Raw genomic sequence first — 12909 nt, 5'->3', positions numbered from 1 at the left:
AGGGAAGGCCTTGGGAACCTGCAAAACAATAGTACCCTGGGCAGAGGTGCAAGGGACCCCGTCTGCGGCTAGCTTCTAAAGTGGAGACAGTCTTATGGGTCTGAGTGCTTAACCTCTGGGGTCTACCTAACTCCGAGTAGATGAGTGTCAGAATTGACATGAAATTAATTATAGGACATCCAGTCTGTACAGAATTGGCGAATTGACTATTGTTGGAAAAAAAACACACATTTAAGGAAGACCCTGGGAAGACAGCTATATACAAGATGAGAAGGACAACCAGTTCACCCTGAAAGTTTCACTCTGTAAACAGCTGCACTGCTGACTGGCATCACCAAGACACCTAATGCCTCTGTGTCCTCTTTTCAGCCAGAGGACGGAATGCCCCGGTAAGCCTGGCCCCGATTCTGACCTGTATTCAACTTGTCTTGACCAGATAGTGATGAAGTTCCTAGTCTCCCCTCTGTGCCCTACTGCCCGGACCAAAGGAGCACACTCATTTAACTGACATGTGTCCGAGAGCTGCGGGTCAGCTATGGTGAGATCATAAGAAAACACACAACTGTCCACACTCTCTTTCTGCCTGTCATCCATACCCGGAGACACTGGAATCCTGACAGGTGTCTAACTGCAGTGAGCCCTAGGTTCCCCATGGCTCACTCACAGTCCTCCCCACCGACTTCTCCAAAAGGGAACCTTGTAAACTCTCTGGGAAGCCAGAACCCAGACTCTGACCCAAGAACTGTTCGATGTATCTTCTGTAAGCCTTCACGAAAAAGCAGTAATAGCGCCCTTTATTCCCGTGGCTGGGTTAATGCTAGCCACTGGTAACATGGCAATATTCTACTTTGTACCCAAGGTGTTAGGTACATAGGTGTCATATTCTTTAAATTGCCTGTACACGTTTTAAACACCTCTGTATGCAATGTACATTTTAGAATAAAGGTTTTAAACAAAGCAGAGGCTGGTATGCGTAGTGTGCTGTCATTAGCTTGAAAAAAGGAAGGAGAGTACGTGTACATACTTGCTTCTACATGCATAAAATATCTCTGCGAGATTGAAAAAAGAAAAAGATCACAGTGACTGCCTCCAGCACAGACAACTGGGAGGCTGGGGACCAGGGTGGAAAACAGACCTTTTCGAGTAATGCTTCTTAAAGTTGTTGAATGTCTAACGCTGCATATTTCAAAGGCACGGATGCATACATAAATCACTGATTCGATGACTTCTATGACTTAGCTCAATGCCTTTGGCAAATCACCACACTGAGCCTTTAAAATAAAGACAATACTTCACAACACAGGTGAAAAGAATCAAATAAGCTTTTCTTAAAAGCCCTCTGAAATCAGCAATTACTATGTACATGTGAAAGGTATTATTATTATTGAGAAATGTCTGTCTTTTTCCTTCCTTTCTCCTTACTCTACACAAAAGTGCCATTCCTTCTCGATATGGTAAGTTTATTTAGAAAGTTAGAAAACAATGGCTTAAAATAATTCATGTGAAGTTATTCAGATTTAACAAACACCCAGTGAAGCCTACAACAGGTTCAGCAAAACACTAGTCCCTTTCACACATATTAAATTCCCAGAATGGCCCTGTGTGCAGCTCTACGTGAATAATAAAGCCCTACTGTGTGAACTGTCACGAGTCCACTAAGATTATCCCACCTTATGGCAAATTCATCCTACACAGAAATCAGCAAGACAAAGTCCCTGTCCTCTGGGGATCCACAATCTGCCAGCGATCCCAACAGTACAGAAAGTGCTATGCAAAGGTTTTTTTCTCAAGGCCAAGGAGGAACATGGAATAAAGTGACCTAACTCGTAGGGACTGTGGAACAGAAGAGCAAGAGGAGGTGCTGACTTCTAACCCAAGTCACACTTCTTCCGAGTCTAGAAGAGTAGAAACAAGTGGATGAAGAGGGGTGGGTCTCCAGACAGAAGAAGTAACGGGGGCAAAGTATCCAAGAGTAACAACAGAGCATTTGGAAACCTGCAAGAGGTCACGGAGATCCCCTGTTTTCATTTTAAAAACAAACTTCCCAAAGGAAACCTTTACTGGCCGCTGTGAAGAGCTATAGGAAGATATTTCTAGACAAAGGAGACTGTCATTGTTAACATCCCATTTATAATTTGTACAAAATAAAGTTTGATGGTGTTTATCTCCTGTGTCAGAAGGAAAAGAACAGCATACGATTGTTTTCCACTCTAATCTAAGGGGCCACAGTAGGAATTTATTAAATGTAAATAGTTTTATAAAGTCTACTATTCTACATATCCAGAGTAAGGCAATGTTAAATGACAAAAATTATGGTCATTGTTGATTAGGAGGAAATAAGAACAGAAGCATAGATAATGGTAGAAAAGATGCAAAAACATCTGCTTATAACTCATGGACACAGACAACAGCCATGGTGACAGCCAGAGGGATGGGGTGGCGGGGGCTGGGAGAAGGGGGGCGAAAGGGCAGGGGGAGAAATGGGACATCGGCAATAGTGTCAGCAATAAAAATAAAGAAAAATAAAATGAACAAAAAGTAAAAGGCGTATGTGGCTTGCAGAAAAGAGAACACAATGGCAGACGCAGATGACTGTAAAGCATTCCTCTCCGTTTAGACAAGGGAGAACATTTCTCTGCACCTTCTGAGGGACACACTCAGTCAGACCACGATACGGACCAGCCGTCGGTGTCCAAACAGGAGATGGTACCAAAAATGACAGAGATGTCCAGTGGGTGGGCTACCTGCTCATCTGCACTGTCCATCACACTGCATATATACATGGTTCTCTGAGCAACTCTGACATCTTCTGTCACTCAAGGGCAAAAAATAGACACAGCCTCTCCAAAGAGACTGACATCGAGGAGGCAGAGGAGCAGAAACTACTTCCAAAAAGTGCATCACAAAGTTCAAAAGAAGTAATTTGAGGATTTTTATAACTCACCTGCACTGACATTATGCCTGATGAGAGGCTGCTCAAGCCATTTGTGAGCTGGGCATTTAAAAGATACTGGCGTGAAGGAGTTGTATGATTATCTGGCCCATGGTCCAGGCACACGACGGACGGTTCTCTTGCAGCAGTAACTTCAGGTTAGAAATATAACCTTGTGCAAAACAGGTACTGTTTCCAACTTTTAGGACCAAGCAGAAAGTCTACCCGCTGCACTTCACAAAGGTCGCAATGGGATACTGAAACCTTGCCCACAGAGGAGTTGAATTTCTGGGAACCTCAACCACCTCCCCCGACACATAAACTCATAAGGGGAGCGTGAACGAGGACAGCCATCAGAAACCCATGCAAGGCCCGTAACGCCACTGGACAGACCGTGCTTCAGGCAGAAAGAGAGAAAGCCTCTCAGAAGCAAAAATAATTCAAGTGACAAAAATTTAAAACAGCCGCTGAGCAGACAAGAGAGATCAAAATACATGCAATTAATGAAGTCCGTGCAATTTCGCTCATGAACCTATTTCCTCTGACATTACATTTAGAATTTATTCTCGCCTTAGCTACAGTTCCTACAGGCACTTTGTTTCCTATGCCAGGGAAGCAGAGACGCAAATTAAAAGTTGGGGCCATGCGGTCAGGCTCACAGACAAGGCACAGCAACAGCACCCAGAGGCAGCGGCTAAGAGCCCTACACGGGAGAAGAAAAAATATTTTTTAAAAATGATATAAGAACCCCAAACACAAAGCAGAATGGATCCTTAAGCCGAAGGGTGAAACAAAGGCCACTGAGAACACCAGTGGCCCCGAAGAACAGCATGGTGTACACGCGTGGGCACGAGAGGGAATAAATCCCTTGTTCTGGTTCGGCTGCCTGACTGCAAGCCATTCAGCCTCTTCTGACCTCAGCTTCACCTGTAAAATCAGGATAATACTTCCACCCACTGCAAAGAGCTAAAAATAATGCATGTTAACAATGTCTAAAAACTGTAACACTGATATTGTTAAAATATGTGCTGTGCACTCTATTTAAGAAAACAATATGTCTAAATCAATTTCCATTTGAATGGCTAAATAAAAAATTGGCACTTCTCTTACTGGCCAGAAAATCGACCTACAGTAGGTACCATTTATTCCCTCCCCTCAAATGCCAGGCATTTAAACACTATTATCAAGATAAAGAGAAAAGGCTTTTTAAAGCAAGAGAAAGAGTTTGGCTGTCCTTGGGAAACTACATAGGTTATATAACATCTCTCGTGACAGGAAAGACATTTCAAAATGAGAATATATAAAATACTTTAAAATGTAAACCCATACTAAAAGTATGACATGAAATATCCTATCTATTATAGCTATATTATAGAGCAATATTTTTTAAACTATAGGTCATAATCACTACTGGATTATGAAGTCAATTTAGTGACTTCACTACCAGCTATATTTAAGAAAACAGGATAGAAAATATTATAGAACAGTGAACTTAATACTTCACAAAAATTTTGTTTTACTTTTTATGTATTATTACCATGTGTACAAGAGGGGACCTAAAAAGAAACAATTATCTTCTGGAGGGCAGGACCTGTGTAGTACAGGCTTCCTCCACTAGGTGAGTGTTCTAGGAACCCATCTGTATCAGTGTACCAGCTGGTGTTGTTGTGAGAGGCTGCATTTGGCTTCAGTGAATTTTTTTAGAAGACTTGTTCAACACATTTGCCCATTTCATGGTGGGTGGTTTACAGAACACCTTCCCACTCTGCCCTGAAGGTCCAGCAGTCCTTGACCAAAAACAACATAACCCTCCTGCCACCCCCGCCTATTCACCCGATCTTGCCCCAAGCAACTTCTTTTGGTTTTCCCAGATGAAAAAGTCCTCAAGGGGAAACATTTTGTCAGTGTGGAAAAGGCAAAACAAAAAATGGCACAAGCACTAAAAGGCATCAATACTGACAAATTCAAAAACTGTTTTGAGCAGTGGGGAAAAAAGATCTCAATAGGTGCATTTCATCAAATGGAGTGTACTTCAAAGGTTACTCAAGTTTAAACATGAGGAATAAATACACACATTTTTATAAATAAATTTTGGGGTGTTTGAGGTCCCCCCTCATATACATACATGAGTGCTGGGTCACAGCGTAAATGTATTTCTTACATGGACTCGTGGCCAAAAGCATCTGAAAGTCACTGATTAGAAAACTGATAAACTGGCATGTGGCTGGTGATCTAGGTAATAACGACACAAAAATGTTAAAGCTCCTAGTACTCAGAGGAACAAGGAGATGATAAGGAAGTCAAGAATTCAGAGCCAGGACCAGGCTGAAGAGGAGGGCACTGCTTTTTAAAGAGGCATCAAGCGATAGCAGCCCCTCTAGGAATGAAACCGACAAATACAGGCAGGCAGATGTGAAAAAAAAAAAAAAAACCCTAAAAAATAAATACTATTCTGGAACTTAGGATAATCCGCCCCACAAAACCCTCTGACTTTAGTCCTTGATAAATTTTTTCATTTGTAAAGTGAACAGCTTAGAATAGAAGACACATTGTAAGATCCTATTCAACCTTAACGTTCTCTCATTTGAGTAGAATTTATAATAATTAAGCCATGCTGTGAGGACTTGGTTTGTAACTAAGACCTTTTGTATTTAATAACTAAAATTGTATCTTTTAATAAAAAATAATACAGCATACCTTTTTAATAAATGGTAGGTTTTTACATAAAAATCAAGGCTTAATGACCAATGTCATACTTCAGCATCCCCCAGTTTTCTCTACCTAACAGGTCTAGATGGCTGGGTCAAAACTACCTTTAGACAGATGTTACTGTTCACCTGGAGGCAACCACGAAAAGCACCTAGAAGATGCCTTGAAGTATTTATATAACCTTGATACAGCTTTCTTGGTACCATGGTTCATTTAAAAGTCTTTTTTAATTACAATAACCACAGAGATCCATTTAAATCACTAAACCCAACTAGCAATTGCAATCAATTTAAATTGCAATGAATACATTTAAATTGCAATCAATAATAAATGTTTCATAGACCGAAAGATCAGATGTTCCTAAAATTTCCTTTTGTCTCCTTCCATAGGAGGAACCTCCACTTTAGCTTCATCATTTATTGTCCAGGTAAAGGCACCAGTTGTTTCTTAACGCTCATGACGGCACCAATTTCCTGGCCTGGACGTGGCTGCCACAGACATTGGTCTGTGCTCCTCCGTCTGCACGTTCTTATTATTGGTAAGCCATCCCCAATCTGTGCCCACTTCCTTTCGCTTAGAACCTGTATCTGCAAAAACAGCAATTGCAAGCTCTCAAATACATAGGCACATGCAAAATTAATTTAGTACCTACAACAGAGGTGCCCTGATTGGGCACAGACTACCTGTTACATCATGAGGAAGTATTCACAGACAGATCTGTGTTTCACCATGTAGTTTCACCTCTGGGGCCACCTCTGAGACTAGATAGAATGCGTTCTATTTCTAAGTCCGTGATCTCTTTCAGTTTAGGGATGAAAAATGATAGCAGAAAGATGTGTAAAATAGGGCTGAGTAGAGATGCTGTCAAAGGAATAAAAACAGATCAATAGACCTAGCCAATCAATCACGGACAACTATTTTGACTCTGAACACTATTATAAAACAGACCTGGGGAAACACATTGACGAGTACTAAGTCTCTACCAACACACACACACACACACACATGAAATGGTGTTTTATCACACTGTATTATTAGTACAAAGTGAGGAAGTGAGAAGAGCGTGCACCATCTATTATCTGTTCTCTCTGCAAGTCCCTTATTATTTATTTCTCCCTTCTCCTCCAGACTAATACCTACTTTGGAACACATGTTTCTCCAAACCAAACCACTCCGCTTGAAAGGGACAGACACGTGTCAATCCACGTGACCGACGTACAGAAACAGAGCAAATTCGGGCTTGGTTGAATTCACTTTCTACTGAGCTTGCTGGTCTGTTGCCAATTCTCTCCTACTTGGAAATACATACTAAGAAAATTACCAGACATTAATTTTGCCGAGTGCTATCCAAATAACCGATTTTGAACATTATATAAGAATGAAAATGGCATGATCCTAATTTGCAAAACTCACTGTGGGCATTAATGACAATTAAAGCGTATTACTACTAGTCAGTAAGTGAAAGGCTCAAATATGCATTGAAGGCTGAATAAAACACGGGACTGGAAAACACACAGCAAAAATATGTGTAAGAAAGAGTAAGCCTCTATAAATTAAGTATTTTCAAATATGCACTAGCAGTAAATCGAAGTGAAGATCCATTTGTTCACTAGGCTCCTGCAGTCAGCATTAAAGCTCTTAGAATCAACCACAGAAATGGCAAGCACCAAGGGAAATGAAAAAAGGTTGAGACTGGTAATAAATAAACAGAAACCTCATGAAAGGAAGCAACAAACACGACTGTGTGATGATCTACTGTTACTATTCTACCAAACGACACCATTTCTTACAGGGAGTGAAATGGAAAACTGAGCAAGCAACACTGCCCAGCTACAAAACCCACCTTCACCAAGGAAAAATCAAGCAATATAATGTCCGTCTGTGCGGCTGGGATTTCTATCAATAAATTTTACTTATATAATATTTACTTACTCTGATCTGAAATTTTGAAACAGTTCTGGAATGTTTAATACATGAAAACATATGTAAATTTTTATGTGAAAACTCAAGTTAAGAAACTATTTATTATTGATATTAATTGAAAGTCTATTAGTAGGGTAAATCAGAATAAGAGTATTTCTGATGAATAAAATTAGGCTTTGGTATAAAATACATAAAACTATCAGTGAAAATATTACAGATTTTACAAACATTACAAACAGATTTTTGTTCTACAATAAAACACTTAGATTGACTTAAATAACTACAGCATTATATCAACTTGAGAGAAGTCAGTAGACTAGCTGTAAACAACAACAACAAACAGAAGGCATACATAAAACAGATGGAAGCAGGTTAAATAAATAACACCTTTCTATAGCAGAATAAAAATACCTCACCCAACTCACCCAACATTTTCTGCGTCTTCATCACACTCAGCTTTGTACTTGCAAGGCCCACACTTGGAGTGCTTTCTGTGAACGTCTGCCCCTGACCCTTCCTCTTCTGTTTGGAGAGAAAAATTAAATTTTCAACCAAGAGTTGGGATCCTTCCCAGATAGGCTTCATGTTTCCAACAGCAATTATTCTATTTCTGGGGAAAATGTATCCCAGCTCTTGAAAAACAATTACTTCCAAAATACATCAATGATTGAGTCCAAAAATGTTGCCAACACTGAGTACAACACATTCTGTGAGGAAAACAAGTGTTGGTGCTAGCAAATGAGCCCCCTAACCTACGCACCAAGCTTCACTGATTTTTCAAGCTGAAATGACCATCGATGAACTTCTTCCTCAGGACATTTCCTCCATTCCCTAGGTGACCTTTAAAATCCCTTCCAAATGTAGGAGTCCAATGAACAAAATAAACTAACCAGCAAAACAGAACCAGAGGCATGGAAACAGGGGACAGACTGACAGTGACCAGAGGGGAGGGGGAAGCAGGATTCTGGTGGAACACAGGGGAAGGGACTAGTTAAAGGACATGTATGAATGACCCATGGACATGACAACAGTGTGGGGACTGAGTGTGGGAGTGGGGAGTGGGCTGCATGGAGGAGGGCAAAGGGGGGAAAATGGGACAACTGTAACAGAATAACAACAAAACATTGAAAATAAATAAAAATAAAATCCCTACCTAATATGAAATTTTAGGATGCTAGGAAATGTGGAAGCCTAGAGTAAGGTTTCGAATAGTGTTGACAGTATCACCACTGTAGTTTTTTCATTTGCTGGCGAGTTTTCTCTTTCTGTAGCCCCACAGTACCTCACGCATTATTTTGCATACGATGGATACCCATTAAAAATTACACACAGCCTCATTAAACCAGGAGACAGTCGTTCTTAATTCTGAAAATTTATAATGGACTTTGTTACTAATACTTGCTACTCCCAAGTATTAGTTTTAGACAGCAGAAATAATTCATGTACTTGTAAAATTAAATTAAAACAAACGGGAAAAATGTAATAGTGTAAACTCTAGATTCCAGCAGGGCTTCTGCAGTGCACAGCTCACTCTAGACTTTTTCATACCGTACCCTGAACGTTCCTTATGAGCTACAGTTGCTTGTGGGGGTGATCCTACGGAAGGCGCACTCTGGTATGACTGCCGTCTAACAGGAACTACACTTCCCTTCATCTGACAACGAACCTTTAGTGAAAAATAACTGCATTGGACAAAGATGCCAGGCTAAGGGGGAAAATAGGGATTGGAGAGATGGCCAAGCGGGGCGGGGGGGGTCTTTCCGGGATAATGAAAACACTCTAAAATTGGTAATAATGAATATACAACTCTTTGAATGCACTAAAGGCCCCTGAACTGCACACTTCACACAGGTAAACTGTATGGTAAATGACTTTTAGCTCAATAAAAAGAGAAAGAAAACAAATGCCCTTTACAGGGTACTTGAAACTTACCACCTTCTCCAGAGCCAGAGCCATTATCTGAGGGAAAAAAAAAAACAGAGTAAAGATGAACACTCTTCCTGAAAATTTCATCTTATCAAACAGGAAGTTTCTTATCAAAAACTCAAACTGGGATATCCATTCTCATGTGGCCCTTTTCCAAGTTGTTTTTTTAAATATATACTAGTTTATTCTCATAACCCTATTTTGTGCCTTTCTCTAAATATAAATTCCTTGGGCACACTAACTTCCATACCCCATGCACTTTTGCAGCCCCATTCAGGAAATATCCAGGTGCCTCACACAGAGCAAAGACCAATAAATATTGTGAAGTAAATGGCTAAATAGAAAATATGTTAATTAACTCTCTTCTTAAAAGGTAGAAGAAAATTTTAATTTTGTTAAAGCTTAAGAGAAATAATGAACAAGCTGTTGTTATTAGAAAGGGAGGGAAAGGGCTTTGGGTCTTGCTCCAAAAGTCTTTTTTTAAAAATCTGTACATAGCCCTGGCTCGTGTAGCTCAGTGAATTGAGCACGGGCCTGTGAACCAAAGGATCACGGTTCGATTCCCAGTCGGGGCACATGCCTGGGTTGCAGGCCAGTTCCCAGCAGGAGACACATGAGAGGCAACCGTACATTGATATTTCTCTCCCTCTCTCCTTCCCTTCCCCTCTAAAGATAAATAAATAAAATCTTTTAAAAATCTGTACCTAAAAAACCCAAAGCCAAAAGGTAAGAAAAGCCCCAGGGTGTAGAAGCGAAAAAAACTTCAGAGTTGGGGTTTTCATATTACTGACGAAATTAACTTGGAAAACCTACCCAGACGGAAGCTCACCAAGAGGTAGGTGGGAGACTTGTTACTAGTGAAATTAAAGAGCCTCCCTCAAAGTCTCCAGCAAGGAGCCAGCCTAAAATGTAACGCATGTAAAATATTTATTCTCTAGTCCTAAAAGAGCCAACATATGGCACAGAGCGTGTTGAGAAAAGAGTGGTGCTGTAGCACACAGCGGAAAGACAGCAGAGGTGGCAACTGCGGATCTCAATGCTCCAGGCAGCACTTTGCGGGGGGAGGACGCCCTGGAGAAGCCCCTCCAGTGCTTCTCGAAGTTCTCTGGGTGGGAGACAACACCCCCAACAGTGCCGCTCCCTCGCCTTCCAGCCCCTCCAGGCAATAACCAAACTTCAGATGCGGCAGAAACAAGAAGAACTGGAGTATTATCTCCAGTAGTGCCCACTGCAAAATCTTTATGGGGTTTCATAAAAAGTCTTAAATTGCATTCAATTTTGATTAATCGGTCATAAAAAAATTATGTTTTCTCCAAAGAAGGAGGAAAAGAAGGAGTGAAAGCAGGAAAAAAGAGAAGGAAGAGGGGCACTCAATTTAAAATTACTTTTATGACCAAAATTTTTTAGAAAAACATCCCCCTGTTCCTTCTGCCCCACACTGATTGGGTACAGATGTGCTAGGCAATGTGGTAAATGCTGGGAATAAACTACTAAGACAGTCCTAAGGCATGAGATACTTACTCAATTACCAATTTTTTTCAACCCACGTCCAATTTTTAAAAATACAATCCTAACACCTCCCTTTAATGTTATTTAAAATTCCCAAATAAATGATGTATTGTTACAATTGCAGAACCAGCTGAAACTGGTCTTACCCTGTTTCTAACCAGATAGTGAGTTGTTTTTCAAAAACAACAGAACAGAACTGTAAGTCGTGCATCTGAAGCACGTGCAGGAGAGAATTTTGATCTTTAGCAACATCAAGAACCAAAGCTTCACATACCACCCCACCCCCAAAGAGCTGGGACTGGGCAGCAAGCCACTGCTTAGTACAATGTGACTACTCTGATCAGGAGGTGGAGTTCTTCTTGTAAACTGTATTCCCACTGTACCCACTCCCTCCCCAGCCCACATAACTCCACACCAACCCCAGGGTGACGATGTGCCTCCCTAGGCAGGGATGCTGCCTTCCAGTTGAGAAAAAACGGATCTGGAGGGCAACAGGCATGTCAGATAAATGAAAAAAAGTGAGTTACATACAAAGAGATATGCACAAAATATGAACACACCCTGCCAGGAGATGCCATGGAAGAAAGCTTTTACAGAGGAGCAAAGGCTTAAAGCATGAGGAGTTTTCAAGTAAACAAAAGAGAATGTTATTTTTAATGTAGGGAATAGGACCAATCGAAGACCAAATGCCATGAGCATCACTGACCCACCCAGCAGACAACAAAATTGACAGGGCTAGCTAGCACCTTTGAGCTGAGCTCATTACATCTTCATTTAACTACCCCAGGAGATGATACCCATTTAACAATTTGGGTAACTGGGTCTCCGAAGGGTTAAGTGACTTATCCAACGTCATGCAGTAAATAAGAACTAGAGCCACTTTAAACACAGGTCTTTTTTAAAAATATATATTTTTAAAGATTTTATTTATTTATTTTTAGAGGGGAAGGGAAGGAGAGAGGGAGAGAAACATCAATGTATGGTTGCCTCTCGTGCGTCCCCTGCTGGGAACTGGCCCCTGCTGGGAATTGGCCTGCAACCCAGGCATGTGCCCTGACTGGGAATCGAACCGCGATACTCTGGTTCGCAGGCCCGCGCTCAAAAAACACAGGTCTTTTAAGTGTAGTGTGGTGCTTTTTCCAATCTTGTACTCCACCTTCTAATGTTTAACACTCACTGCCTATCAAAGCAGCTGGTGTCATAAACACATAGCACTCATAAATAATGCACAGTTAATTGGGGATTGCAAAGAACTCCATATTCCTTCTTGGTCTCTCAGTCAAGTCTTTGAAACACAATGTACACATCGAAGCCCAAGGAAGTGTGTAAGAACCACACCAAATGACAATCGATTGGCCTGAGAATATACACCGAGTACGAAATTTCACCGAGTACCTAATTATTAAGTGTATGGAAAAGAATTTGCACCTGCCCAAAGAAAGGTCCGGTCTTTGTCCTCAGCTCCTGAGAGAGCATCCATGTCCTACCTGATAGAAACGTCTTGTTTAGGGAGGGTACTGCCCACCTGAGATCTTAGGGTGGGCGGAGCCACACTCAACAGCCTTAGAGTGAAAGACCAACCACGTAACTTAATGTGGGGGCTTTGAGTCATGTGGTCTTAATGAACATGAAGTCTGAGATCAACCACACGGACAATCAATCAGTCATGCTTAGGTAATGGAGCCCTAATAAAAAACTGTGGACACAGGCCCTGTAATACGTGGGAAAGACAGAAAATGGACATTTCATAGAAAAGTAGTCTCCGCCTTTCCCGCTCCCCTTCGTACACTGGTTCTAATCGTCATACCTCTTGTTCATCACTGCCCCCGATACAAATGCAAATGAGAAACTTATATTGATTCCTTCCAAAATAAACCACTACCAATCCAAGAAGAAAAGGAGAAGTAAGT

The 12909-nt window shown here is 41.1% G+C and overlaps 1 protein-coding gene across 2 annotated transcripts in view; it reads right to left on the bottom strand.

Annotated features, from left to right (window-relative positions):
• LOC118979684 (myb/SANT-like DNA-binding domain-containing protein 3) overlaps positions 1 to 12909 on the bottom strand; it is a 123209-nt gene that overhangs the window by 35093 nt on the left and 75207 nt on the right. For both annotated transcript variants that reach the window (XM_037035880.1, XM_037035877.1), the window contains 2 exons: positions 9497 to 9523; positions 7990 to 8086 (listed from right to left, as the gene is read on the bottom strand). In XM_037035880.1, the coding sequence (XP_036891775.1) occupies positions 7990 to 8086; positions 9497 to 9523 (124 nt within the window). The remainder of the gene's footprint in view (positions 1 to 7989; positions 8087 to 9496; positions 9524 to 12909) is intronic.

Source organism: Sturnira hondurensis, unplaced genomic scaffold, assembly GCF_014824575.4.
Source record: "Sturnira hondurensis isolate 20B ecotype Veracruz unplaced genomic scaffold, ASM1482457v3 Scaffold0022566, whole genome shotgun sequence".
In the NCBI taxonomy this organism is placed as follows: Eukaryota; Metazoa; Chordata; class Mammalia; order Chiroptera; family Phyllostomidae; genus Sturnira; species Sturnira hondurensis.
Note: the sequence above shows the minus strand (reverse complement) of the source record. Positions and strands in the feature narration are given on the sequence as shown.